Genomic DNA, 27,026 nt, shown 5'->3' with positions numbered 1-27,026 from the left:
CAGCTCCTTCCCAGGAGCCACGCCAGGCTTTCACTGTGTTAAAAGTCATTTCCTCTTTGCTCCTGCCACTGAGCCTGAATGGCATTTTACTTCATTTCTGACTTAAATTTATTCACGGCCAGCCTCTGTGCATTTTGCCCTCTCACTGAGGACACGCTCTCCCTCTCTGCTGTGCGACACTCGGCAATCAAGTCCTCCCTGCCAAGTTAAACAAGCCAAGCACGTTTTGGACTCGTGCTCGGTCCCCCTGTTGTCCTTTGCCACCACAGCTGACATTTGTTCACAAGATGCTGAGAGGGACATCCACGGCCACGCTCCCAGGACAGGACACCTCTCCTCCCAAGGTCACAGCAGATACCCTCCTGCCCAGGGTCACGCGCCTGCTCTCCACCCGTCCCAGCCAAAGGCCCGTTCCCCCACCAGGAAAGGCGACGGACAGTTAACACAAAGCCTACAGGCAGCTGGTTTACACTCCAAGCTCACGCCAAGCAAAGGGGAGCTCAGGCTCCTGGAGGCCGTGGACCACACACCAAGACTGCCTCAAAACCGGCTCCTTTCCCTTTCGCTACCAGCTCAGCTACCGCTCCTTCCCGAGCACTCCCAGGCTCCCCCCCGCGCCCTGGCACGCTGCGCTGGCTGACAAAGCGGAGACACGGCCAGGATCGGCAGCCCAAAAGCCACGGCTGCTACAGCAGCAGCCAAAACAGGCCCCGCAGCTGCGAGCCCCTGCGGCGGGGACAGGGGGGCACGGCGGCGAGCGCTCAGCACGGGCCCCAAAACACCACCCCACAGACAGCAGCTATGCGCCCCTGCGGCACCCACGGCAACCAACTCCAAGGAGAAGCCGCCTGAGAGCAATCTTCTGATGTATCTGCAGTTTCTGTTAGAAGAATAAAAACAAAAGCAAAGGCTGTAACACCTGCGAGTCCTCAGTGCATCTCCGAGCAGCGCTCTGCTTTGCAGGGGGGCTCCGTTTTGTGCAGTGTTAGCTCTGCCGCAGTGATGCAGAAGGCAGCCTGTGTTTAACAGTTTTGTTCTGGTAGCTCCTAGCTTTCCAAGGGGGGAGACTTTAGTTTCTGCAAAAAGTTGAATATTTTTGCACCTTCAAAAACTTAGCCTTTCTGGAGTCATCCAAATGTGAGGTCTTGGTGGGTCTCTACATTTCAAGACACAGCTTGGGCTAAATTGTCCACGTCTCTGTCCTTTCTAGTCAGAAAGGAATTATCATTTAAAAAAGAAGCGTGTTAAGTCTTTCACTCAGATATTTTTTGTGACAAGGAGGGCTGGAAATAAACTGTGGGCAGAAAAAAATTCCTTGTGGGTTCAGCTACTATGTCTGTGAAGGATGAAATACAGAAACACACACAGAGAGATGGCCGAGTGCCGGGGGGGATCGCTGGGCGTTGAAGGAAGGACCAGGAAACACATTAGCAGGGACTCTCACCAGTTTGGGGAGCATCAGTTGGATCAGGGTGACAGAAACAGGGAAGGAGTGATGGGTACCAGAGGGGACAAGAGGGCTCTCCCCAGCCACCTGTGAACGATGGGAAGAAATGTGACCAGGAGCGTGTAGGAACAACAGGGGAAGCTTTAAGGATGGAGGGACCTGGAGTGGTCAGTCAGCCAGTGGTAGGTAGCTGGCAGCTGTAGCTTGGATCAAAGAATTGCCACTGCAAACTGGCTTTTAATGGGGTGGAGTGCATACTTGGGGGCATGGAGAAAAACAGAAAGGAAAAATGCAAGGATGAGAGGCGTGCAAAGATCTCCAGAGCGCTGACGATGCTTGGGCTTTGAGAGAGTAATGAACTTAGGCCTTCTGAGTATGTGCTTCAATCCCTTGCTCTGCAGCTGTTCTCAGTCCCACCGTGTCCCCACTATGAGGGCTTACAGGGATTAATGAGGTAAGATGAAACAAACAACCTGAAATAGCATCCCACACATGCCTTAAGACCTTGATTAGGAGCACATGTACATTTTGTATGTACACAAGCAACTCTTTGCAAAGAGCTAATCACCCACCTGCCCTGCCAAACAGCCACACAAACTGCAACTGTTATTTCAGCTCATAACTTTCCCCATTCTTCTTAAATCTGGCACTGGAAGGGGCTGCTGCTCTGGCCCGTCTTACCTAAAGGGGTCTCTGCAGCAATAAATGGGATCTGGGAATCTGCAGATTTTCAAGCTTTCACACAGAAATAGTATTTGCTGGTTTTACGATAATTTATGTTGCAATGTATGTAAGTTGGTAGATCACAACTATCTGTACGTAAGCAAAATTGCACAGGGGAAATGAAGGTCAAGTTAAGGATGATATGAGCACGATAATGTGATTTTCTTGAATTTGATGCATTCATTCAGCCGCGGCACTGCAGTTTCTCTTTCTACAGTCACATAGAGAATCCACTGTCTCCTTTCAGTGCTCAAAAATGTTGCATGTCCCTTGCCTACGGATGCCTGGGAATATAACTAACACACACCACTTTGCCAACTGCTTGTAATCTCAGCAGGCCAAAGGCTGTAAAATTCCTGGAGGTTTACTAAAGCTGCTGTCCACGGCATTCCTCAGATCAGACACTGGCTGCTGCCAAGAAAAGCATCCTGTCTATGACTCCAAATTTTATGTAAGCACAGGGAAGACCTAATGGCAATCTGCCCATTTTTGCAGCACCTATGCCTGAGTAAGCCATCCAGAATCAAACATATGGAAGTTTTAATTCCTCTGTTTTGTCACTGATGTTGTTGCTCAAACTGAAAGACGACTGCTGCAGTGTGGATGCTTGGGACTGCACATGGACATGGGAGACCAGATTCCTCCTCCTTCTTCTGGAGGAGATCAGGGCAGAGGGATGAAGAGTAATAGCCTCTTCTGCAGTGCAAGACCTGCCACTGGGACCACAGAAAAGGGCCAGCCTGGTAGTCATATAGCATGGGCAGCGTGAGCCCTCACTGAGCTCTGGCATGAAGCTCTGACTGTGGGCTGATGTGAACACTGGTCCTCCCAACCTGCACGAAGCTGAATGCACACCCAGCACTGCAGCACCAAAGCACTGGTGTCATTCGTGCCCCGCTTGGGGAGTCGCTGTGCTGATGTGGGCAGTGGGTAGCAGCAGCAGTTCGTTCGCATTGAGTAAACCCCAAGCAGGCACGTCCCAAGGGAACTTCCGAAAGTGGTTTCAGAAGAGAGGACCCTGCAGTACTCACAGCTTTTAGTCAAAGTGTTCTGGGAATTAGCCCAAAGAAGCACTGGCAGCTGCGTGGCAAAGCTATCACATTTGGACTTCTCAAAAGTAAGGTTTTATCTCTCTTTCTCAAGGGTTTCTCTAGGCCCTTTGCAAAAGCCTAAACTCAACACTTCCTAACCTGTCACCTCAGATAAATGCTTTTGGTGGCACCTTTGGAGCTTTAAGCCAGAAGCTGCTTCACTCTTGTCTTTTAAAGCACATTTACACAGCAAATTAGAAGTACACGCCAGCCAATGTAAACCCATTCTGGATAAAGCCAGCAGGCATGAGGCACAGCAGCACTGAAGACGGAGCAGCTTGAGCTTTATCACTGCTGCAACCAAAGCATAAACTCTCCAGGGACCTCTATGTAGTCTGGTTGCTAATGTTACAAAAGACATGCAAAAGCCCATCACATATTTGTCGTTATTCTTACTCAGGCTAGTTACAAGAACGGTAACACAGGGTCTGATCCCTCACACTGCTGTTTTGCTGTCGAGGCACACATACTCTCCTTTTTTGCCTGCCCGGAGCCCCAGATCAGATGCACCGGGACCCAGCCCTGAAAAATTACTGCTGTACTTTGCTGCTGCAGGGAGTGCTGTCATCTGAGAGACCGTGTGGTGCTGCGGTCCTGATCTGAAGGACATTTTTGACCGTGTTGCGGCTCTGTGCCATCTTTAGTTCCCCATGCCCACGCAGGTGGCTGGAGGCTCGCAGCAGTGGCAGGGAGAGGCTGATGCCCTGTGAATGTCTGTGAGCTGGCACCACACCAGGGGATGGGAGTTGTACTGCCTGCGGTTTGAGTGGTGGAGTTGGCAAACACCACCCCAGACAAACTGAGTTGGGGTCCTGTTTTGTGGCTATCTGGCATTACAAGCCTTATCTACACTATTAGACAAGTGATTCCACTGGCTAATCTTACTCCAGTAATCAGCAGAGCCATGTGGATCGCCAAGGCTGAGCAAGCGTGGTTTCCGTGTGAATCTGGGCAGAAGTACAGCAAAACCTGCAGCTCCTTGGTCTGCCTCTGGCTTTTGCAAGTGCCACTACATTACTGTTGGCCTTCAGCTGAGGTTTTCACGTAAGCTTGACCGAGCTTATAGGAAATCCCTGGTGCATCATAAGCAAGCTCTTTTTAAGTTCATCGGCTAGATGCGTCACTTCTACGCTACGTGCCACCTTCTCGCCCTCCTCTTCTCCGGTTGAGCAGGCAAAGGAGAAGTCACTGCTTCCCGGTCCCCCTCTCCCCACCCTCTAGCAGGCCCGGTGTGGATCTTGGCTGGCATTAACACCATTGGGCCATGAATGGAGACTTTGAGCAAACCCCAGGCAGCTGCTTTCCAAAGCGGTGGGTGACCCTGGTCATGTTTAGGAAGGCAAAGGTGGCCGCGTCAGTCTTCCCGGGGAGGCTGTGCCCTCTGGATCCTTCCCTCATCCTTGGCTCCCCCAGCTGCCTAAGCCCTGAGAGGGGAGGGTTTGGGGAGCACCCCTCCGCGCAGCCATGAGGCTCTCCTCTTTGCATGGGGCAGCTAATAAGTGCTGGTGCTCTGGTACCCAATCTGCAATAGCTAAATATTTCTCTGATTTAGCCTGTAAAAGCTACAGACAAGCAGGAGCAAATCCTAAACAAAACCTCAGTGCAATGTTTGAAGAAAAGGTGGTGTGCATCACTGTAATATACTTAACATAAAATTTTTTAAATGTTAGGAAATTATTCTCCCCCCATGAAAAATACTGATTATAAATCACCTTTTTGTTCTTATTTAGTTTTTCTTAATGCAACTACAGTTAAAAGAAGCATAAATAGACGCGCCTTAAAATGATGAAAGCTGAAAAATGTATCAATTTTTGAATTTTCAATAAACCAAAACTAAACCTTTTTAAAAAACATCAGTTTTTTTAGACAAAGCAATTTTCACTCCAAGTAGAAACATTTTCTACCATTTGTACCGTAAACATGAAAAATGTGATAACTGTTTAAAGAAAATCATGCCTCTGTTACTTTTCAATGTACAGCTTGCTTTTACCAAGACTGTTAAAATTATCAGCAACTAGACTTTCTTCTCATAAGCATTTACAGAATTGGTAAGAAGTCCCTTACCACCATGAATTTATTTCTGATCCCAAAAGTCTGTGCTCTGATGCTGTGAATAGATTGGTGGACCAAGGAAAGGGGAGCTAAAATTCATGTTTTAAATTACAGCTACAATTCAAAATGCCATTTTAAATTGAGGCCAATTAAAAGCTTGAGAGAAAAACATGCAAGACCACAGTATATAACAACAACCTACAACAAAATATATGTTGCTAATCAAAAGAGCAAGCAGCTCCAGCTTCACAATTTAAACATATTAATTTTAATACTGACCAACAGGTGTGTCCTCCGAAAGGCTGAGGAGTGCCATGTTCCCGTTTGTGCTTCTGGCTCCATTATCAAAGAAATAGGGGGCATAATTTGCCTGAACTGCAATTAAAACAAAACAGAAGCCACAGAAAAGCATTTTGTAGGTGGCAGTTATTTGGCTTTGTTACCTGACTCTCAGTAAACATGAGCTGTTTTGGGAATACTATGAGTGCGTAACATACCCAGATGCTGCAATGGACTTTCAGAACTATATCTGTATCTATATGTCTTTACAGGTATTTTTAATAAAATTACTTCTAAGTGACACTGTGCCAGTATTCACACAGCAGCAAATAGAGAAAGAGGGTATATGGAAAAAAACCCAAATCAACAGAAACAAAGCAAGTAGCAGGATGTCTCTAAAAAATCTCAATCAGTTCCAGACAGCTTCATTGCAAAATTAACCTTTTCAGCTTGCAATGACTGTACTCCCCTCTTCTACACATGCATGTCTGAAACTTTCTCAGTGTCTCGGTACCTTACCCAGTATTCTAAGCACATTCTGTCTTAAAACTATGCCTACTGCATGAGCAACTAGCCATAATTAAATAGTTACTTACTTGCTGCCAGACAACAGCAAACAAAGTTAAAAAAAAAACAAGAAACAACAAATTAGTTGTCATTCTACTGACTGACTGTTAGAGATTCAAAACAGCCCATCTGAAACAAAACTCCAAATATATAAACACAGAGGGTAACATTTGCACAGGGATCAGTTGCCAAGGAAAATATTTCAGGACAACATTACCACATCAGTAAGGATTACTACAGGATTTAAGGTTATGCTTGTATCCTCCTATATTTTTACTTAACAAAATGATTATTGTACTCACCCAGGCAAATGTGCACCAAACTGAGAAATAAGGAGGGGGTGGAATGCCTTACATGCTTCATCCCACTGAAGAAAGGGTCAATTTCTTCTCTGTTTCAAGGGCTTGTTGGTTTTTTTTCTCTCTGAAAGGTCCAGGAAAGTGTCCTTCAGACTGATGTAGTGGAGAAATGTGCAAGAGGCAGTAACAGATGCTAAGATGTTAAGCGGATGACACGTCTTAATTTCTGAAGAATTTAAAGAAGCTCCTTCCTACCACCTAATTAGACCAATTATTTTGCAGGGAGCTGTGGGACTAATTTCTGAGACAAGATTTGGAGGAATCAGTGTAACTGTCATAGGTTCTGCTGTTAGTACTGTATTTGTGCTGCCCAAACACACAAGTCAGAGAGAAGGTGAAGTAGAAAGTTGTTTTTTTTCTGAAATCTGTCTTTAATTCTATAAGCCAGTCCTCTATTTTTGAGAGCTATAAGAGGTTTCTCTTCATTTTAGCTTTGGTAATCTTGAGAAACTACAAAGGAAGAAAATCTAACGTGAGCAACAAACAGTAAATGTAGTCGTTACTGTTTTAAAGGAAACAATCACATTTATGACAGCAAAAAGCACACAAAATTGCATACTAAAAATGCAGAAGTCAAAATGTTCTTTTCATGAGCTGGCCTGATCATTTAATTCTTAAACTGCATGAATTTCTGAAAGCATCTTTTACGTTCAGCAGATAATTTCTAACCAACATACTAAAAAGCGTGTTTAACCACCAACACATGGAAAAAGTCAACAAAGTAGCTTTTTTTCATTGCTTGTTTTGGTTTTCTGCTCATGAAAGGTGTTTGCACTAATTTAAAATATACGACATCCAATAAATTATAAAAAATCAGCCACTCTGGGAAGTTTTTCACAGTCAAAGCTTTTGGCTGCTTAAAAGGAACTTCATCAGCGGTAACACTTTGCTTCCAATCAAGGAGACGTTTACACAGTGGCTTAGCTGTTTAAACTTGACCTGAGGCAAAGCGCTTGCCCTTTAAGGGTGTGTTATCGGAGTTTTCTGTTTCTTAATTAACAGCCTTCCTGAAGGAAACGTCTAAGAAATTAATCAGTCAAAGAGTTCTCCACGGCGATGCTTTCCGACGTGACAGAAGCTAGGCTTTCCTGCCGGCGGAGGCCCTTGAGGCTGGCGCTGGCCGCACGCAGCGGGGGTGCTGGTGGGACGGGTGGTGGTGGGATGGGTGCTGGTGGGACGGGTGCTGGTGGGATGGGTGGTGGTGGGACGGGTGGTGGTGGGACGGGTGGTGGTGGGACGGGTGCTGGTGGGACGGGTGGTGGTGGGACGGGTGCTGGTGGGACGGGTGCTGGTGGGACGGGTGGTGGTGGGACGGGTGCTGGTGGGATGGGTGCTGGTGGGACGGCTGCTGGTGGGGACGGGTGCTGGTGGGACGGGTGCCGCCACCAGTGCCCCGCAGCCCAGCTCTCCTCGGCGGGCAGGTCTCCGGCAGAGCTGCCGCCGGAGGAGCCGGGGGTGCTGCCAGCCCCTCGGGGCCTTCTCAGGGCCGGCGGCCGTTCCTGCTGCAGCAGTGGCTGTGGGCCGAGCCGAGCGCGTGGGTCCCCCGTAACTCTGTGGGGTGCTGCACGTCCCGCAGCGTCCGGCTGGACGCGGGCAGGCAGCCGCTGCTCCCTCGGGAGCGGGCCGAGACAAGGGCAGAGCCGGGAAGCAGCTTCAGACGGGGCAACGGCGGAGATTCCCAGCTCCCTGTTTCACCCACGCGTTTTATCGTTATTTGCAAAGTTTTGGGAAGAGAGGAGGTAAGTGTTCCCTAGCCGTAACCCTACAGACAGCGTCTCCCTTCCCAGCACCTGCCCGCGGGGTGCAGAGCTAAAGGTGGGCAGCACTCCGGGGCTACCTTTCATCACACTCGAAGTAGGGGAGGGACAGGCGAGGCAGTTTCTACGTGTTTTTCCTACAAAGGGAGCTGGCAGTTTCATCCTGCCACGTATTTGTAGCATACGTTACCCACCAGTTGCTGAAACTGCAGGGTGAACAAATGATGGAGGAAGCCGTGGGAGAGAAACCTTTGCTGCAGACGCAGCGCTGTGAAGCTCCCGTGCTGCGGAGAAGGCATTTCTGCACCTTCAGATTCCCCTGGACCTACGGTGCTGCTGGGAGGACACCTCTGCCTGCAGAACAAATCAAATTTAGGGCTCCCAGAAGGGTAGAAGTAAAACTCCTGTGCACAGTATTAACAAAACTCACCTTCCATCGTGGAACTTGCCAGAGAACGGTACAGAGACCAGAAGCCTAAAAAGGCTCCAAAACGGATTAGACAAATTAATGAAGATTAGGTTCATCAGTGACTAGCAAATGTAATGATACAGATGCAAACCGTGGCTCAGTAAGGCACTAAATTACCACCTGGCAGAAGCTCGAAAGTTAAACCAGAGGGGAAGGCTTTTGTCCTCTTGACCTTTTTCTAACCATCTCCTACAAGACCAACCTTTGGTGTGACTCCACATGACTAATTCTGGTAGAGCAGTGTTTGCAAAGGCTCCATGTCAAACCAACGTGTGACTGCAGCAGTGGCTTGTAAAGCTCAGGGGAACCTGCAGCAGGCAACTAAGAAAAACAAATGTATTTTTAGTGCATTTAAATTCACGATGAAAGGGATCCGAAGCTGAAAATTGTGTGGGAGAGGATACACGTATAGAAGACGGATATAGATGTAATCCCTGTTACAGATTTAACCATGTCACCACTGTCAACAGTGATATTAAACCGCTGATAAAATCACAGAAATGCACCTGCATGGTGCCCAAAAGGAAACATAAATAGCACCTAAATGTCCTCACTTGCCTCCTCAATCCGGAACTAACAACCTACTTTTTGTCTGCAGAATATTTTCCTAGAAAAAGTGATGGAGAGCTCTTGTCAAAGTTAATAGCTGTCTGTTCCTCTGGTTGCATCCCCTGGGGGATCTAAATCTCTAGGGCTTGCATCTCCAAGGAAGCAAAATGTCTCACTCCTCCTGAATTTCAATGAGTTTGAGCTCTTAATCCCCTTAGAGTTTGAAAACCTAGCTAATATGCGTCTATGCACACTCAGATACATACCTAACACAGCAATGCTCTGACAGAGTATTTTTTTTTTCTGTCAGAAAATATGCTTTGATCAAAGCTAATACAGCTCATGGAGTCAGGCTGATTTTGATGAATTTTCTCCTTGGGAAGAAAAGGGGCAGGAGGGGGTTTCAGGAGAGCAATATATTCTGTCCCAACAGTTTTAGGAATAGAAGGATCCCTCTCTTTATGTAGAAGAAACTTGCTATTTCGTACATTTTTAGCATATCAAGTAGCAAGAAACATAAAAGAAGAATGAAATATACCCATCTGATCTGAACCAATTCGTTTCCCAGGGTGTTCTGCTTGTTTACTATTCAGTATGAAAACAAATCTAGAAATAATGTTTTCAGAACAAAAGTTCTGGATTTGGGTCACTGATGAACAATATCTACTAAAGTTTGTTAGACAACCTGAATTTTTATAAAATAAAGGTTGAAATGTTGAAGGATGCTACAATAATGCAATGAATATTTTTGCAGTCTTCACCCCTTCTGACTGCAGCTTGGGTGTACTGGTTGTAACAGCTGTTTTGTGCATTGTGAAGCCCCTTGGGATGCCCTGAGCCACGGAGGCTCCTCTTGCCCTAGCACAAACCCATACCCCAATCTGAAACCAGAACCTTCCAGGGCACAGGGGCCAGACACAAACCTAACCACACACAAGCCCCTGCCAGCTCCTGCCCTCTTATCTCTCTGAGCCTTCAAGAACCTTGGAAAAACCTGGGCCCCAACATGTTTACTTTTCTCAGCCCCAAACCCCAATTTCAGTCTAAGACTAGCAGTCTTCCTTAACCAGGTACGGCTGACAAGAAATGGGCTTCCACCAGTACTGACGGCCGCCCTTTTTCTGTTTCTGCATCCCTGAATATGGGAATCAAGGGGCCCATCAAGACAGCTGTTCTTGAGGCCAATCCCAAAGCCCGACCTCAAATGTAGGCCAGAATAGGCTGGCAAACAGCACATAAAATGCCACAAGACCACAGTCCCTCACACTACGCAGCAATACCAGTATAAGCCAGTGTTTCCTCTGCTGGGGGTGCGGGAGGAGGCCTGTTTACAGCCAGCAAAGAGCAAGTGCTCCAATTTGGTCATAGCATCCCCACTGGCACTCACTGCCACCTGTGCTGGCAGTCTCAGCAGAGAGGGCAAAGGCGGAGCTGGCACAGAGATAAATTACTCTTTCCACATTGTGGGTGGCCCTTCCACCTCACGGCAATCACACTAGAGCTGCCTACCTGGGGAATGCCTGCTTGGCATATAAATGTGAGCGTTTTCATGAGTTGTATTTCAATCAGTTTTCGGATGCTTACATGCACTTGCAATTTAAAAATAGAGAGAAAAATAAAATTAAAGAAATAACAGAGATTAAATTATCTTCCACTGTCCTGCTTTGCTTCATATTAACTACGTATAGTCTTCAGATTGTATGCCTGCTTCTATCTGAGTTAAAAACCCCTCTGTTCTAGACTCTGGACAGTATTGATAAGTAATGAAGCTCACATTCATATAACAACAGCTCAAGCTAGGCTTTTTCCTATGCTCATCCTCCAATTCTGGGTGCATAAGACATTAAGCATTACCTTGGAGAGGAATATTCAGCGTTTTTTGTGTGTGCGTTTGTGTGTCTAAATAAATTCAACATAAAAAGCGCTGCACACTTTATATAAACTTCAGCATGTGCAGAAAGAGTCCAAATTACACTCTGGCCTTCCCTCTCTAAATCACCTGCTAAGAAGGGCTGTGGGAGTTACCATCGATACCTGGAACCCGGAGGCATTCTGCATAGAGCGATTCACTCAGAATTGCTCGATGCAATAGCCACGAAGGAGAGAAGTGGAGCCTCAGCCATTTTCAAGACCCTTCTCAAAACTCTCCCTATTATCTCATCTTTGAATGTGATAAGGAAGTTCTTATTTAGCTTTGAAAGCAAAGGAGGGGAGCAGGGTGGGCCTGTGACATACGCCACAGGTAAGCCAGACACCCTAACAACGTTGAGTTTGACACAGCAGTAAACCACAGCTGGGCTGTTCCTTGCACACCAAAGGGTCAGTTCACAAGCAAGTCCCACAGCACGACGCGAGCAAGAGCTGTCCAAGCTGTTCTCCAAACATCTTAACAGCAGCAGGATGTGCTAAAGTACAGTAAATGTAACAAACGCACTTGTGGCTTGGATGTTTGCTCTCTGGCTGGGACCTGGGGGGGGGTCATAGTGCTCTTTGTTTCAGCAGAGCTGAGTCAGCATAAGCAGAGAGTTGAGACAAAGTTAGACACGCAGGTTCCACCACAACCAAACCAAACCAAAACACTCTCGCCTGTCCAAACTACATCATTCCTCCCCCCCAAAATCACCCCCCCAGAGTACTGAGAGATGATTTATACTGGGGCACATCATCACTCTCCACCAACTTCCATTACTACAGAGTACAAATGATGGTGAAAATCCAGAAACAACTGTTGATGACCATTTCAGATGACTGTTTTTGGTGGTGAATAATTTTACACGAGCTATCCTCTGCATTTTCCTAGCACAGCAGCATACCTTCTGTCTCGCTGCTGAGAGAAACTATGGAAAGTGCTGGGGGATCTGCAGGAACCTGAGCCGGTCTGATGGCAGGAGAGAAGATGTCTTCACTGTCCATCACTATCTCAATGTTTCAAATTACCGGCTATAAGAAGGAAGCAGACTCACAAAAAGATTGCACAAGAGGAACAGCAAAAGAGAAACAGTCCTGTGTTTTTGGTGGTTAAATCTAATCAGAGACACATGCTTGAGCCCTTGGCCATGATCACCAAACTCTGATCCTCCCAGTTGCCAGAACGAATATGCCACCTCCTATATAAGAGTTTATGCATCTCTCCACAGCCCACTCCCATCACTTGGGATATGCAAATTTGTTAAAATGACCTGGAATTCTTTATAGTCCTGCAAGATTCAAATGCAAGCCAATAAACACCTCTTCCTCCCTCTCACTATGTTATTCTCTTGTTATTAATTGAATGAATTTAACACTTTTACATCTGAAAGGAAAATGATCTCATTGTTACAGTTCTGAGTCACGGGGGTCTAAGTTCAGTTTTCATCTCTACCACAGACAGTCTATAAATAATGAGCCCAAGATCTTTAAATTCACATTAACGTCATCAAAAGATAGTGATGTATTAATGATCTTGGTCAAATTTATAAACCTCTTCCAGATCAGTAATAGCTGAAAGTGATACTGTACTGCTTGGTTTGAGGAGTTTAAAGAACAACATGAGTTGTAACTCTACACACCCTTTTTTATATTGCAGCTCCACTGAGCAGCTATGCTAAACCTCAGCAGTATACAGAAGAACAGTAAAACCCTGGATAGAATCATAGAATGGTTTGGTTTGGAAGGGACCTTTAAAGCTCATCTAGTCCAACCACCCTGCAATGAGCAGGGACATCTTCAACTAGATCAGGTTGCTCAGAGCCCCGTCCAACCTGAGCTAGAATGTTTCCAGGGATGGGGCACCTACCACCTCTCTGGGCAACCTGTTCCAGTGTTTCACCACCCTCATCGTAAAAAAATCTCTTCCTCATATCTAGTCTGATAAAACACATACCATGAAGAAAACTGGTAACTCAACTGCTTCAGGAAGATACTGCCCACAAAACAGAAGAAAAACATTCCTCATTCATGGAAAGGAAAACCAAGATTTAGAGAGGTGACTACAAGCATCTGACCACAAGCAGCATGCCAACTTGAACCTCCTTGGAGTATCCTAAATTGGATAACAAGAATGGAAGCACCCAACATAGCTGGCTGCTTTTGAAATTCTGGGACAAAGTTTGGGCAAACAAATAACTAAAGCTTGCACACAAACTGCAGTTTCTTCAGGAAAGTTGTAGCACATTATCTTTGTCCCTGATGCAGAAAATCTTGGCAAAAGCCATGTAACAAGAAGGCTTCACTTCCTTTCAAGAGCTAGGTTTTTCTGGTACTTGGTTACTTCTCAGTGTCAGAAGGCAATTTTTTTTGTTTGGCTTATTCATCATTTTTAAGAATTGCATACACTTTTAGACTGTATGTGATCTACATTTGCTCCCTTGTGTCTATAAATAAATTGGAGAGCTTATAAATTAAGACTTGTGTTAAAATGAGCAAGTTTTGCCTTGGGGTTTGACAAGGTATCTTAATTATTAGGATCAGTAAAAAGTTTCCATTCATATTCTGTTTTTCTAATACAGAAATCAGTTTTTGACCTTAAACACTTTCATCTTCTTTCTTTGGAAAATGTTCGTATTGCAGTGAAACCATACTCTGATTTGAGTACATTGACTACATTGAGTACATTGTACATTTGAGTACATTGAGTACATTGCACATTTTTTACATAAATTTTGTGCTTAACATTATTCCACAGAGAGACTGAAAATTTCAGGGGGAATGCAAACGTGGATTTCCTCCAGCCTTTCTCAGGGAGAAAAACTGTTTTCCCTCCTGCTGTACTGACTCTTACTGGCAGAATCCCCTGCTCCAGCCATTTGCAAGGAGTGGGTATGCTCTTCGTTGCAAAGGAAGTAGAGGAGGAAAGAGAGAAGGGGGTAACTTTGTTGGGAATAAGCAGGAAAGCCAGAGAAATCCAGATCACAAACCTTCTCCCTGCTCTGCAGTTTGTATCGTGCATGTTTCACTCTGCACATACCCTCCCATCTCACAGCCTGATCTCATGTTTGGTTCAGAGCAAAGCTAGTCTCTGTCATCCTTCGGGATGCACCTTATTTTTCTCTTGGCGAGCACCTCGCCCATTGCTCCTCTGATGAAGTACTGTCACAGCCTGGATGCACCTGGTCAAGGACGATTATGCAGAAGCCGCTGGCAGGGAGGGCAGCGGGAGGAGCTGCAGAGGCGTCACACCAGCTTCCCTTCCACAGGCACGCCGTCCCCAGCCCAGGCACCCACGGCTCACTTATCAGCACTGTACCCAGCTCTCCATAAGCCAAGAAAGCTTCATGCTGTGAGACGTGATGAAGGATTACTGAATAAATTAACAGAAAGAAAAAACATCCCTGAATAATCATAATTCTTCTGCCCCCAACTGTTTTGGAGTAGTCCCATTGCCGAACATGGGATACGTACTCACATCTCCAGATATATGTAACATCTTCACGCTAGGTTTTAAATTTCTTTCAGGTTATTTTCCTGTATCCCATATACCCTTGACATACAAAGCAATAAATATAGCAAGAAACTTCTCATATTTTCCAAATGGATAGCAACGCTTTCTAAGAGAGCAGATACACAATCATATCCATACACAATCTCATACCTGTGAAAATGCACTTTATAACGATGACCAAATCTGAGGGTGAGAGCTTTTTAAAAAAATGAACCAAAACTGGAAGTCTACCTGTAATAAAAACATTTACCTGTGTTCACTCCCACTGCCATGAAAAGCTAGAAGGAAGTCAGAATTCTTGTTCCAGTAACTGCTAGTGAAGTGTTGTCATGAGGTTACAAGACAGACCTTGAAGGAGGAAATACTCATTTTATTGTTCAAGTGTGCGCAGACCAAGACCAAATTATGGAGGTATGTATGGTCAGTATTTCATAAAGCACAAAATAATGTCAGATTTTCCTGTCCCGAACTCCTTAAATGGCCTGATATAGTTAAGTCAGACCAGAATCTTATTTGCTGGGGGAGTATTTGAAATGCTAAACTCCACAGATATATCTAAATAAAACCAATTTTCATTCTCTGTGGACCCCAGTTTACTGGACTTCTGATAGCATTTCTGCTAGGCACAAACTGTGAGAAATGACTCACTGTACTGCACCAGGAACCAATAAAAGTTACCCAGGTAGCAGAGCAAACATGCCAAGGTAGTGGTCTAGAACAGGAGGTACCCAAGGCTCCTTAGGACAAAGTAGTCTGAAAAACTGAATAACACCATTCCGTGAGGTCAGACACCCCTGTTATTTCACATACCACAATATACTTAATGCCATGCTGCAGTTTTATACAATGCTGTCACGAGGGAACCACAGGCGTGATGTCCTTAGCTCCAAAGGAATTAAGAAATTACAATGGGAGGAAAACAGAGGGAGACCAGACACCAAACATCTAGCAATTTTAGCATTTCCACAGTGACTTTCAAAAAGATGTCAAAGTGCTTCCCAACAAACTGTGCTGGTTTTGGTTGGTTGTTTGTTGTTGTTGGTTGTTTGGTTTTTTGGTTTGTTTTTTTTTTTTTCAGACAGGTAAAGAGACAGTGCTATCATGCCCTCAGAAAAAAAATGCTAGTCTGCAAAAGAAAAATCTCAGAGCACTTGCTTGCATGATTTATCATGAGTTATTGTCATTCACTGTGGGTGACAGCAGAAAAGGTTTGGGGAATTCCTGGGATAAAGCAGTAACTCTCTCAGTGCTTCATCTCAGATATGGCTCCTCCCGGTTGTAGTCTGCTAAAGAGTGTTTTACAGTGTTTGCAAAAAAGGCACTGCAGGTAACTGGGGAAAGGAGAATATTTGCCACAGCTGCTAAGTAATTAAAGTTCCTGCTAAGCCATTTTACTAGCTTAGAGGCTTTTAAAGACCGCTGCAAAATCCATTTACAATTCAGTAACCTTGCTTCTTTGGAAGCTACATATCACTCCCCTTGTTTTGTTTTGACAGGGATAGAAAAAGAAGAAATAGTCCCTAGAATATCCGGGTATATTTAGATAGCCTACATTCACTTCGGTGCCATGGAGCACGACACAGATCCATGTGAAAGATGCCATTTAGTAGCAGACACGCAGTCCAAGTTATTTATGGAAGAACTAGTATTGTTCATTGTTTTGCCTGTAAAAATTGTACATATAAGTCAGACTTGGGGTGTGAACAATGAATGAATCAAGATTTTATAGCTTACTTGGTGTGGCTGAGAAAAATAACAAGACTTGTCAAGGCAGAGCAAGGAAATGCTTGTGTTCTCCCCATAAATCTTCTGGCTGGCATGCATGCAATGGACATCACTGTGTAGATGCCCTGCTTGCAAGGCAGCAATATGACTTGTTGAACCAGGGGATGTAGGAAAATTAAACATGCTCCTTTCACTGCCACCTCAAAATAGGTTTTAGCATTGCTCAGTGAACATGCCACACAGCTGGCACCGACTGTGACACAGGTCTCTGCAACAATGCAAACGGGAAGTTTTGTCTTGAGAACCCACCTAGCAAAGACAGCATTTTCCAGTGCACTTCAGTTTGGGGAGCCGATTTTAAGAGAATGCTACAGAGATTTGATTTTCAGCGAGCAGGCAAGCTGTATTTGCTACAGACTAACTGAATAGTGCCTCAGGAATATGTCTTTTTTCCCCCGAGGTTGGGATCAGTGGTGATGACCAAACAACATCGCAGAAGCCAGCAGAAAACCACTCTTCTTCACTGACCTAAGTTCTAAGTGCCATCTTGCCTGTCGGGTGAGGGAAACCCTGCTGCTGTTTCGACTTGGAGATCCTATTAGCCAGCATACGTTAGTTGCTTTGACTGCACTACACTTACCACAAATCCATGTGCACATTAATATATTTAAGAGCTTGTACAAGTGCCTAGCGGGCAGTTAATCACCACCATCCATTGAACAGGCATTTTTGTGTGCACTAAACTTTTGAATGCTTGGGCTCGAGTGCCTCCTATATAAGGTTTAACTCATCACCCGTGAGCACCTATGCTGTACTGCCAGCTGGGACTAACCAGCTCTTGAACTAATACCCTGGATGCAGTTTGAGTCTCTGACAGAAACCGGGCTTGGTATGACAGCTTCTTGTGACTACAGAGATTTTTGTGATTGTGTCAGGCTGCAGAAGACAGACAAGTCATGTTCAGTTTAGGATCTCTCATAGGCACATAGTGACCTGATTTCTCTGATAATGCTTTCAGAGGCTGACCAGATGTCATTGTGAACATAAGGTGCTTATCCTACAGCAAATCTCCGGCCTTAACCACTCCCTTGTGGAGCATCAGCTTGAAAATGTGGAATTAAATCCCCCACCCCTGAAGATATTCACACTCAGTGCATTTGAAACACACAAACAAATGTTGGCACAGAGGTTGAATGAGGACTTGGACAAATCCATATCCAGACACTGAACTTTCCTAGCAGAACCTCCCACCATTGAGACATTGAAAACAGAAGTAATTTGGGGGAATTCCTTCTGTGCTGTTAGCGCTGCTCTAAGATCAAAAGACAAAGCATGATGAGACAGCTGTGTGTTCAGAAACAATGTAGGTCATCCAATGGCTACCATAAGTCTTATAATACTGAAGGGCTACTGGGAACCACAGACATCCATGGGTTGGAATCAACACCCTTGCTCATATCATTTAATGTAGGACTAGGGAGCTCTCTTTGCTCCCCACCAGCAATTAAAAAAAATACTTGATGAGTCCTGCAGAGAAATTAGCTGTGATGAAGACAACTACTCACATCTAGTAAGAACTGGTTGATCTGAGGCAAAAAAAAAGATTGATTTGTAAGGGGGATTTCCCCTCATCTTCAACCTACAAGAGGAGAAAGTCATTGCTAAGCTTTGGACAAATTCTTGTCAGAACAAACTTCAGTAAAAAGTGTATATGAACCCAATCTGTATTCACCATCCAACAATACTTTGCTAAAGCTATTCATGGGGGGTAGTTAGCAACAACATCGGACAAAATAGAATCAGGCAACAGATGTCCAGACTTGATCCAATGAACACTGAAGTCACCAGGAGTCTTCCACTCAGTTTTGGCAAGAGAGTTATCTTACAAGAATATATAAATCTACAACAGGAAGTATTTATTCCTCTGCTTTTATGTTTCACCTGAGTTTATTATTTGAGACGATACTGTCCATGCAGGATTTTAGTTTTCCTTGGCAAATGCAATCACAAGAAGTTGTCATTGTAGTCCATACTTTGGATAAACAGAACCTCTCCAGAGTTAAAATCCTGAGCTCTTGAACTATACTCAGGCCCTTGCATCAGCTGTGCCACACAGTCTAGAGGGCTCAAAAACCACCATTACACCTTTTGGGATCATATTTTAGTAAAGAATACATAATTTTATTTCTTCTACTACCCACTTTGGCAGAAGAGATCCCAAAACCTGCCTCTGCCCCAACACTCCCTGTCAGCAGATATAATTTCTCCCGTGTTCCTGACAATTCACAGTCACAGTGCCAAATAAGACAGACTGATTTGGTGTTAGCTGGTGGTACTAAGCTCTATACAAAGTGAGGGGCCACCTGGCTCACTTAGCTGACAAGGTCAGACCAGGATCCAACATCTGTTCTGGCAGGCATAGAGATACTTCAGAAACATCTTTATTGGAACTTGAAGGCTGTGCAATTTTCATGCTTGACAGCCGAATGCACACAAAAGCACAAGATAGAAACAAATGCATTTGTCAGCTTGGACAAGCTAAATTTACTACATTATATAAGCATACAGCTTGTGTGCTTAGAAAAGCCAGCCACCGAACAAATATGTTTCTCCTCAGGTAATGCCAAACAAATATACATAGACATGAAAGGAAAACAAAAGGAAGAACAGATGCCTGTAAGTGAAGCCATAATCAGGTGGTAGCTCTGTTCTACCACATGGGGAAAATGGCCTGGTACATAAGAGTCAAACTCCTGTTGAGGAATCACCTTCAGAGGCTGACACATGACATCCCAATACCTCTAGACAAGGCAAAAAGCATGTTTTGGGCAGCAGTCACAATCCATGCTGAAATAATTTGAGGATTCATGCTTTAGTTTGTTCAGTCAAGACCAGGACCTCACACAAGCAACATTTTTAACTTGAATAGCTCTCAACCTTAGGTTGAGGCCAGTCTGGGAACCTAAGTGAGTAAAATATTCAAGTGCATTGGATGATGTCCCTGCATCCCTCCAGAGACCCAGAGTACTCCTCTAATTGTGCTAATGGTCTTTGGGGCTTATGTTCTTGCTATCAGAGAGAACATTTTGCCTGGAGGAGGATCAGAGAGTGTGGAACACACTGGTTGGAGGGTGTGGGGCAAAGAGAAAAATCATACAGCGTTTTTCAGATATAAAAGAAATGGGCTTAAGCTCACATTAGAGAACAGAATCTTCATACCTGTTAGCAACACTTTATACAGAGCTGTAAACACATGGCCATATTTTACAGTGTAAAACCCTGCTGCAAACACATTTAATACCAAAAATGTTTTTTACATTTACTTGTCATTTGTATTCTACAGATTCCTTCTGCAAGCTACAAAAGACAAAATAGAAATAAAATATGTTTGCCCAGTGATCAGCAGCAAAACAATCAAACACAGCTCCTTCACCAACCTCCTGACTCAGATCTTGCGAAAAGGACATGCAGCTCCTTTATCCTTGATATAAATGCTGTGCGCGGCCAGCTCTTCAAAAATAGGAAGCTGAGAGTCAGATCTATCTAATCTCAAAACCAGTAAGAAAATAAAGTAATAACAAGCACACAGAAGACACAGAAATAGATTCAATTGCTCAGTACAATAAAAACATTGCCAATAAGAGAGCACGGCCACATGCAAGTGTCCATAAACTGGACCCTTGGGAATTACATTTGCCTCTGTGGGTTACAACAGGCCCCTGGCTGTCCCCATTCAACAGCCCCAAATTCTGAAGGGCACTGAGACCATTTCTATCATACAGAAAATTATGTTTAAGAGAAACTGCAGTACTATGAGTACTGAGGGAAAAATTACTATTTGCAATCTGCAATTTACCCAACAGCAGAAAAGCTTTCTACTCCTCCCGTATTCACTAGAAGGAAAATCGAATTTATGAGCATCCAAGTGATTCTGGTTTAAGGACTCACCCCAGGCAGAGAAATAGCAGCACATGCAAGGGACAGCTAGGAAAGGACAGAAGATACATGAGTGCAGACCCCAATCACTGCTAATGATGTCAGCAGAGTGTGCATCAGTTTCTTTGTTACTCAGCCCTTTGGTATTATTCTTAGCATTTATTTCAAGCTCCAGTAAGTTTTATTTATTAAGGTGATCACACAACTCAGGTCCCTTAAAAGAACAGCTGCCTTCTGGCTGCAAGAGGAAGAGATTTAATCTGATTAGCTTTAACACCTTTTCAGTATGCTGTTTAATAACCACCTGATGACATTGTTCTAGGAAATTAAAGAACAGGGCCCTTCGCTTTTCAAGCCAGATTTAAACCCCTAGAGGACATATTGAAAAGCTTACCACTGTACTTGAATCTGGTCCTCTACCACTATTTTAACAACCTGCTTATCTAGTTTCTCAGCCCCTTCTAAATGATGAACTCTCTCACTTGCTAGAAATTCACTTCCAAGTGGATTTCAAGCAATGACTGCAGCAAAAATCATCATGTGCCTAGCTACAAACAAAATCCTTTTGTCAATATAAAATAAATCGTTCATAGAAAAGGTTAAATATGCATATATACTGATAACTAGAAAGAATAACATCAGCCCTTTCCCACCTTTTAGGCAATCCAAAAATGCAAAACAAAGTGATTTGGCTAGCTGTCCTCTTTCACTTATTTGAGGAGCTAAATCCCTGTTTGGTGCAGACGAATATGCAAGTGACACAAAGTCCAGTGGCAGGCAGACAGCTTTGGCTGACTCTTTAGCTGCCAGGCTAATGTTAAAAAGATGCAGGAGCCTGAGTGGATGAATAAACAGTACTGACTGAAGCCTTTCCCAAACAAAAAATAAAATAATATACACTCATGTCCTATCTGTGAAAGGAGGGCCCTCAACCAAGTAAAGCGCTGGCAGGCGGATGCTTTTCACACTGCTCTCAGTCTGCTCATTTTAACTGTGGAAGGGGTCCAGGAACCACGAGAGGGGCTCGCCGAGAACAAGGCTTGCAGTATTTCCTTATTTCCATCCGAGTAATTTTGAAATTTATACCTGTAAAACAAAGATGGAAAGGAGAGAAAATGGAGAGATATGTTTAATTGGAGTGTGAAGAACGAAGCTGAGCCATGTTTGTATGGGCAGCCTTACATTATCAGTGATCTGAAAATAAAAAGGAATGTGATGGCAATTTTTTTTTTCTCTTTATCAGATTCCTGGAGATCACCCATTCCCAGCAGCCTTTTTTCCCCTGTACCGAGGGTGCACAATCACTGCAAGTATGATTGCTGCTGCTGGAAGTTTCCGTAGTCAGATGAAGGTCTTCACAGACACAGGGGCAGTATTCTTTCTCTCCAGAGCTAGAGCTCAAGTCCCACAATCAACACATTACACAATATATTCCCCTTACTATCATCACATTCAACATCTTTCCTGGAAGAAAGCCACCAACTGACACTGGCTTGAAACATTTGCTTTCTGGTGCAGTAATCATTTCTGATGGAGGAACACAGTTCTAGGAAATCAGTGGTTTTGCTTCCAGTATGATTAAATTATGTCCCTCCTTAAGACACACCGAGTTAGCCTCCGAGCGGCTTTGCAGCTTCCCCTAGGCACATACCTAGCACAAAGAACAGCATGGAGTAACACCGAAAAACAGTCAGTGTGCTTTGCCTGCAGACTGTATAAAGCAAGTAACATTCCCCTAGAAAAGACAGCACCACGGAAGCACAAATCACACAGAAATCTCATAACAACAATATAAAACCAAGCCAACATTGTACAATTCCAGTCCAGAACTGCATCTGAAACAAAACTCTGCTTAGCTTTGGGCAGTTGCTGCATTAGGCCTAAGCTTTTACATCTGCAGTAAAAGTTGAAACAGATTCAGATCAAGCATTTTCATATAAGCAGATCTGTAACAGAGACAAGCAGTCATGTGCAGCAGACAGGTGCGCCGTGTATGAAAGCAAATAAACAGCAGTCCTGACCTAAAAAAGGTTTGGCTGCAGCTGGGGACAGGAGATGGTTACAGTAAGCAGGCTGGAGTGCTCAGAGAACCAGGGAAAAGTCTAACAGGGGACAAGCAATGATCATCAACTATTATTGGGTCTGCAACAGAGGAAGGGCACTTCAGATTCCCTTTGTAGGAGATCTTTGTGGTGAATTTACAGGTTTTAATGGAGCGCTTCCTTTGTACTTCTTTCTCCCTCTCAGCACAGTACTTTCCATTGCCCTGCGAGACCAGCATCGCTGTATTTTACCCATGGGAGAAAGCAGCCTGCTTTCAAAGGAACATTCTCTTTGGAAGCACTTTTTAGTCGGAGGGATTTCATGCCTGTTGCATGAGAAAAGCCTGAAAACACCTGCTATTTTGTCAGGTAGCAGAAGGTACCTCAGATTGAAAAGTAACAGCTATGCTCATCACATGAAATCTCAGTACTTTGGAAAGGTTATAGGTCCAGCCAGGTAGGACACGTGATCTGTCTCAGGCCAAGAGAGACACAAGCCACCTCTGTGCATTCAGCATTGCATTCTCCAATCCTTCTGGATGGGCTGGGAACCCGCTATTGTCGCTGTGGATCGCTTATAGCTGAAGTCCTCGGTTGCTACAACACCTGCCAATTAAATAAGGTGCACCAAATAGCTATAAACCCCTGACCCACAGGCATAAATCTGCAATGTGCTCACTGCCCCGATACCAATGGGACTCTGCCTATACAACAAAGCCCATGATTCAGCACTGGGAGACTGGAAAGGAAGGAAAGGCACCAGCTAAAGGAAAACTGCAGAGAAACACAAGGATTTCCATCGAAGTTACCAAAATACAAAAAGGAATGAAGCGTTTAAGGTACTTTATCAGCTGGAATCAATTTGCTAGGAATTTCAAATTAGTAATTTTATGATGAATAGATTAGAAGAGGGTAAATAAGTAAATAGGAAATAGACTATTTTAGATCAAATTCTGTACCTTTAAAGTTTAATGAAAGTTTTAAGCTAGCTATTTCAGAGAATTCAGAAACTAAGATGTAAAATACTGTTATTCTAAAAAGCATACCTAATCCTTTTATCCTAGCCTTGTCCATGGCTTAGCTTTTTTTACTGGGGTCTCACTGAAACTGGGGATATTATGGACATACTGAAAGAAGCAAACTGAGTGTTTTCAGACTAGTGATGGTGCCGAATCACCATAGTAAGGATATATGAAAGTGGACAAGATTGCTAAAACTATCATATTTATACAGTGAAAGCACTGATGGCAGAAATTCCAATAACTGCTTTGAAAAACACTGATTCTTTCTGCAGGAAACCTTCCTTTTGCTATCAAAAGTAGCTCTAACTAGAACTGGAAAATTTAATTCTTCCATTGCACATCTGAACAAGAAGCTATGTTAACTCCCAGCTGACTTACTCTCTCCTTGCATTATCTTGTCCCAGAGCCAAGCAAATGAAACTGGTTGCAGCCTTATGCAGGTACACAGGGCGTTTTAAGTAAACAAAAAGGTACACAGGCAGGGAATACTGAGCTTGTAGCTGGAAGTATTTGCATCTGACTACCAGTTCAGTTAGGCACCAGCCAGTCAGAAAACAAGGAAAGAAAAAACCAGTGAAGACTGGTTTTATGAAAGGACAATTGTACTATTTGAAACTCCCATCCAGAATGTGGCTACTTTAAAAAGCAATAAAATGCTTTGCCCTCACTTTGAAGGCTATGGCTTTCCTGTATTACTCCTTAGAATAAATGGTCTCAAAAGACTACAGTGTGGCCCTCCCGTTCCACTCGCTCTAGGCAGGGAACGCATTTGGCTAGAAAAGGCTTCCAAGTACCTCAACACCAAGTACACTTTTACATGTGCAGTCTGTAGACACCCATATTTAGGACAAATTCCATCTTGGGTAATTCTTGTTCCTGGTAGGGCTGTGGGTTCAAAATCTGAGTTTTTTGAATTTACAGAATCACACTTTGGTTGATCTCTCAAAACACGGAGGTGGATGCAGCCACAGATAGATGGTGATGGAATACAGCAAGGCAAAGCCAACATAAAACTTCACTTTTGCAGCCTCTGTTCCTATCAGTGGGGAACTATGCTATGATACTATTCTTCCTGCCCTCAAAACAAAAGTAAGACCTTCTACAAAGCAAGAACTGATATGAATACTTTATACTTTCATTAGACTAGATGATATTTTCCTTGATTTTTTTACACTGTGAGCATTAAATGGATTCTCTTCTACTCTTATTTCTTCCCAATCCAAACACTCAATAAGGTGATTGAGAAAAGAGAACAATTTCTCAGTGGTGCAATGAAGATAATACTCTCCTGCATGGAAAATTCTGCTAAGTCTGCACATGGAAAAACCTCTAAGTGCTGTGATTTATCTATAATGATTACCTAATTTATGTAATGAAATGGTAAATCTTATTACCTTTATGCGCTTTTTTGTTGAGTTTAGGCGGTATTGAGCAGCAGACTTTAATGGTCTGACCTAAGGGTGAAAAATAATACATTACCACTGGAGACAAATAATGCAAATAGCTGTATGTACACACCAAATGGGTTAGAGTCCACAGGCATTTTGATTACCGTATTTACCACTGAAATCCTTGAACAGAGATCTGTGAAACCAAGGATCATCGTGACTGATTTTTACATCTGTGCATAGCTTTGTCGCTAGCATAGAACAGGAATTCATTTGTTCTTTTCCATCATTACTAGTAGATACACCAGATACATTGTGAAGATTTTTACCCTTCGAAATGTTGCATGTTGGCAGGCAATACAAGCAGCAAATTCCAGCTGTCCTAACCTAAGAAAGAGACTGCACTCTTTTTATAGTTACATCACTTAATGAAAATATAAAAGATTATCACAAGGAAAAAAGAGTATCTCTGTGTCCATATGCACAGGAGTGTAGAATAAATTGCTTTGGACAGGCAAAGCCATTTAATTATTCCCTCCCTACTAGACCTAAACAAGTGAGCTGTTGATTGCACTTGGCACATTATGGGCTGGACACATTAAAGGGAGAAGAAAGGTTGACTCTGGAGCATAAGTGGAGCAGAAAGGACAGAGGTAGGCGATTTCTCATCAACAAAATCTCACATAGGCTCAATATTTCTGGAAATCCCTGTGGCACAGTTTTACAGCCAGGGCTATTGACGGTGGCTGCTCTAGCATCCAAGAGGATTGAGGTATCTTGCCATCATCATTTCATTCTGATGTAACAGGTTTTACATAAAAAAGTACATTCATCTTGCACACCCAGGCACTTCTACTTTCCTATCAGTGTGTTTATGGATAAGGGACAGCGTCTTTTGCACAGTTCCTCCCCATCTTCTGACCCAATGAAGCACCAAACCCCTAGGATGCACATTAACAAAAGGAAACATTATTATAGGATCCCATGTGTATTCATTTGGGTTTTATCTGGTGTTGCTGTCTCCTGCCCTTCCTGGACAGGCTTCTGCTATGCTCCTGAAGACACATCTTGATATTCTCCAACTCCCTTTGTGCTGTTCCTTCAGTTTCCCTCAAGGGGCCTGGGAAGCCTGAATAAATAGAATTAGAAAATGCAAAGGAAGCAGAAGAAATTCAGGTACATACATGATGACATTACTCTAGTGTTCACTCCCCCTCACCACAGCTCTGGCAAACAGCTCTACTACTCAGAACAGACTCCGGTAAATGAGAAAACTGGGCAGCTGACATGACCAGTTTGAAAGACAGCTTCCACATGTTTCTCCACATTCATATTTACACATAAAGTGATTCTTACAAGGTTTCTAGAAAATATGAAGCATGGCAAATCTGCTGCTTCTGACCTTTGGACGTTTAGCTTATTTGTTTTTCCTTATCTCATATTCATTCTCTACATCTTGTGTAAAATAAACACCATGGAACAATCATGGTGGGTCTCCAAGGTTTACAATATCAAACATCAAATCTGAAGAGGTAACTCTAAACCCTCTGTTTTTAAAATTTAAAAACTGCTCTGTGAATTTGTGCGCTTTGGAATACTGCAAAATGGTAACTGGGTGCCACAAGGTAATACAGTAATTAAAGTGTGGAATATCAGTGGTAAAAAAAAAAGTCAAGACTGATTGAAGGTCAGAAGTGTTACCTTCACCTGTTTCACTATTCTATAAACAACTTCTCATTTACTCCAGTTCTGGTGACCTGACTTTCATATTTCCTTTCTCCATAAGGGTAGAAACTTTTCCATTAATGTGTTTCTCGCTATTCAGAAAATACAGTATTTTTATATTGGCAGATGGTTATCTACTGGAAAAATATAACAGGAATTTTTTTCAGAGGAGCAGGTTTCAGAACACAGATTAAGGTAAAAATTAATCATGCTGTACTACATGTAACAGGCAGTAACAGAGAGGAAACACTACTGAACAAACCAAAGTATTGACATGCAACCACATTCTGCAGTCTAAGTCCTTTCCTAAATTCATTCTCTCCTTTCCAGTTGTCAAGCTCTGTTTGTTTTCTTTAATTAAAATCAACATAGAGGATAAGAATAATAGGAGAAGAAAGGAGACAATCACATCAGAAGAATATACTGTACCTTCTGCAGTAAAGGCATTGAGACACAAAAGAAAGACAAAGAAAAAG

The 27,026-nt window shown here is 43.6% G+C and overlaps 1 protein-coding gene and 2 long non-coding RNA genes across 5 annotated transcripts in view; all 3 read right to left on the bottom strand.

Moving 5' to 3' along the window:
• CDHR1 (cadherin related family member 1) overlaps positions 1 to 6,743 on the bottom strand; it is a 51,374-nt gene extending 44,631 nt beyond the window's left edge. The window contains exons 1-3 of one of the 3 annotated variants that reach the window (XM_030030237.2): positions 6,462 to 6,743; positions 6,189 to 6,191; positions 5,593 to 5,688 (exon numbers count right to left, since the gene is read on the bottom strand). In XM_030030237.2, the coding sequence (XP_029886097.1) occupies positions 5,593 to 5,688; positions 6,189 to 6,191; positions 6,462 to 6,522 (160 nt within the window). In that variant the 5' untranslated portion in view covers positions 6,523 to 6,743. The remainder of the gene's footprint in view (positions 1 to 5,592; positions 5,689 to 6,188; positions 6,192 to 6,461) is intronic. The other 2 variants (XM_030030234.2, XM_030030236.2) reach the window with 2 other exon arrangements.
• A 1,726-nt stretch (positions 6,744 to 8,469) lies between these two features.
• LOC121233642 lies at positions 8,470 to 11,092 on the bottom strand. Its single transcript, XR_005933560.1, has 2 exons — positions 8,706 to 11,092; positions 8,470 to 8,629 (listed from the first exon to the last, which is right to left on the bottom strand). It is a non-coding gene; the product is annotated as an uncharacterized LOC121233642 (long non-coding RNA).
• A 7,768-nt stretch (positions 11,093 to 18,860) lies between these two features.
• LOC121233665 lies at positions 18,861 to 26,788 on the bottom strand. The gene is made up of 2 exons (XR_005933596.1): positions 24,832 to 26,788; positions 18,861 to 21,459 (listed from the first exon to the last, which is right to left on the bottom strand). It is a non-coding gene; the product is annotated as an uncharacterized LOC121233665 (long non-coding RNA).
• Between the last annotated feature and the right edge of the window lie 238 nt (positions 26,789 to 27,026).

Source organism: Aquila chrysaetos, chromosome 11 (genome assembly GCF_900496995.4).
Source record: "Aquila chrysaetos chrysaetos chromosome 11, bAquChr1.4, whole genome shotgun sequence".
NCBI classification, from domain to species: Eukaryota; Metazoa; Chordata; class Aves; order Accipitriformes; family Accipitridae; genus Aquila; species Aquila chrysaetos.
The sequence above is the reverse complement of the archived record's forward strand: the minus strand, read 5'-3'. Positions and strand labels throughout refer to the sequence as shown.